Source organism: Pteropus vampyrus, unplaced genomic scaffold (genome assembly GCF_000151845.1).
Source record: "Pteropus vampyrus isolate Shadow unplaced genomic scaffold, Pvam_2.0 Scaffold10423, whole genome shotgun sequence".
In the NCBI taxonomy this organism is placed as follows: Eukaryota; Metazoa; Chordata; class Mammalia; order Chiroptera; family Pteropodidae; genus Pteropus; species Pteropus vampyrus.
The window spans coordinates 3,340-5,444 of NW_011899204.1; the positions used below are offsets into that span (position 1 = coordinate 3,340).

Sequence of the window (2,105 nt, forward strand, 5' to 3'; positions counted from 1 at the left end):
TCCCAGGGATGTGGCCTCGTGGGGGGTTCTGGCCTTGACACCCATGGAAGACAAGCAGGAACACTGTCAGCAAACACTGAACAAAACCATATCCAATAGCACCTGGGCAGAGACGCCACCCGGGTGCCAGGGGTGCGAGGAGAGAGGGGGCAGGGCCTCTGCCCTCAGGGAGGCGAGGCAGGCGCTCAGCCCCTGCGATGCTGGGTCCCACTCCGCTAATCGGGATGATCTCGTCATGCGATCTTCGACGTCCGCACAGACCCCATTTCCAGATAAGCGTGTGTTCTGAGCCTCGGGGGACACGAATGTGGTGGGAACACTCGGTCCACTGCAGCTGAGTTCTGCCCGTCCGCGGTCATGACTGGAGGGGAAGTAAGGCCAGGAGAAGCGGTCCCAGCGAACGGGGGCCTCGACCTTCCAGCCGCTCCCTCCACCTCTCCGTGACGGACGAGGGCATCCTCCGCCGGAACACAGGTGGCCAAATGTGAACACGCCCATTTTTCTCTGCAGGTGAAATTCGAGATGTCAGAGGACACCACCCTGGCGGACTTGTTGCAGCTGAACCTCCACAAATACGAGGACGAGGTCCGCAACATTGTGGACAAGGCGGTGAAGGAGTCCGGGATGGAGAAGGTACCCCGCCCGCGGGCGACCCGGGTCCCGTGGCATCCCTGAGGCTCGTCCCTGTGGTAGCGCGTGTCAGGGCCTCGTTCCTCCCTGTGGCTGAGTCAGACCCCGCTGCGTGCTGGACCGCGCGTGGTCTGTCCATCATCTGTCGACGGCTGTCGTCACTGCTGCTGCTGGAACTTTCTCGACGTGGGGCTCGTTCCTGTTCTAGGTGACGCGGGGTCCTCTCAGCGCCTCGTGCCAGGGGCTCGCTGACCCGATTTTGTCCTCCCGCAAGGTGCTGAAGGCCCTGGACAGCACCTGGTCCACCATGGAGTTCGAGCACGAGCCGCACCCGCGGACGGGCACCATGCTGCTCAAGTCAGACGAGGTGCTGGTGGAGACGCTGGAGGACAACCAGGTGCAGCTGCAGAACCTGATGACGTCCAAGTACCTGTCCCACTTCCTGAAGGAAGTGACGAGCTGGCAGCAGAAGCTGTCCACGGCGGACGCGGTCATCTCCATCTGGTTCGAGGTCCAGCGAACGTGGAGCCACCTGGAGAGCATCTTCGTCGGCTCCGAGGACATCCGCGCCCAGCTGCCGGAGGACAGCCAGCGCTTTGACCACATCGACCTGGAGTTCAAGGTGGCCGCGACCGCCGTCCCCTGCCGGCCGTCCCGACCGGGCGATGCTGGCGGAGACAGGGCCCCTGACCCCTCGGCGTCCCCTTCTCTTCCCAGGCCTTGATGGCAGATGCCGTGAAGACGCCCAACGTGGTGGAAGCCACCAACAAGCCCGGTCTCTACAGCAAGCTGGAGGACCTGAAGAAGAGGTGGGTCCCCACGCCCGCCCACACCGGGGACGTGCGCCCCTGCCGGCCGAGGCACGGGTTCACGCATCGCTCCCCCTGGGGGCCTGTGCAAGGCCTGCAGAGATCAAACCATACCCCGTCCAGCCCGGAGACGCCACGGTCGGGGGCCGGCAGCCAGTGAGCCCTTCGGGGTGGCAGAGAAATCAAATGGGGGGCTGGGGATGGCAGCGGGGTGTCCCAGGCCGTCGGCCCAGCAAGGACAGGGTGGGCTGGCAGAGACCCGCTGCCGAGGTGGCCTCAGCAGCCTCGCCGCCCTCCCTAGCCTGGCCGTGTGCGAAAAGGCCTTGGCCGAGTACCTGGAGACGAAGAGGCTGGCCTTCCCACGCTTCTACTTCGTCTCCTCGGCCGACCTCCTGGACATTCTCTCCAATGGAAATGACCCCGTGGAGGTAGGCGGCCCCGCCGTCCAGCAGGCTCACGCTGGCCCCCAGGCCTGGGGTGAGGGGAGGGGGGTCCCCGGATGTCCCCTCATCGCGTCTAGGAGGTCGTCCACACCGGCAACCGCACGGGGCCCCGGCTGTGCCAGGAAGCCCGTGGGACTCTGGGCTCCACCGACGACGGGAAGTGGGGTGACCGTGTCCCCCTTCAGTCACGAAGCTGTGGGATACACCAGGGTGACCCGGAAAT

General features: G+C 65.3%; 1 protein-coding gene across 1 annotated transcript; it reads left to right on the forward strand.

The window, feature by feature from the left end:
- Positions 1–488: 488 nt before the first annotated feature.
- Positions 489–1,916, forward strand: LOC105310739 (dynein heavy chain 17, axonemal-like; the record flags this gene model as incomplete). The annotated part of the gene is made up of 4 exons (XM_023526827.1): positions 489–633; positions 905–1,252; positions 1,348–1,439; positions 1,741–1,916. Coding segments are annotated over exons 1-4 (727 nt in total), but the record flags the coding sequence as incomplete, so codon positions are not given.
- Between the last annotated feature and the right edge of the window lie 189 nt (positions 1,917–2,105).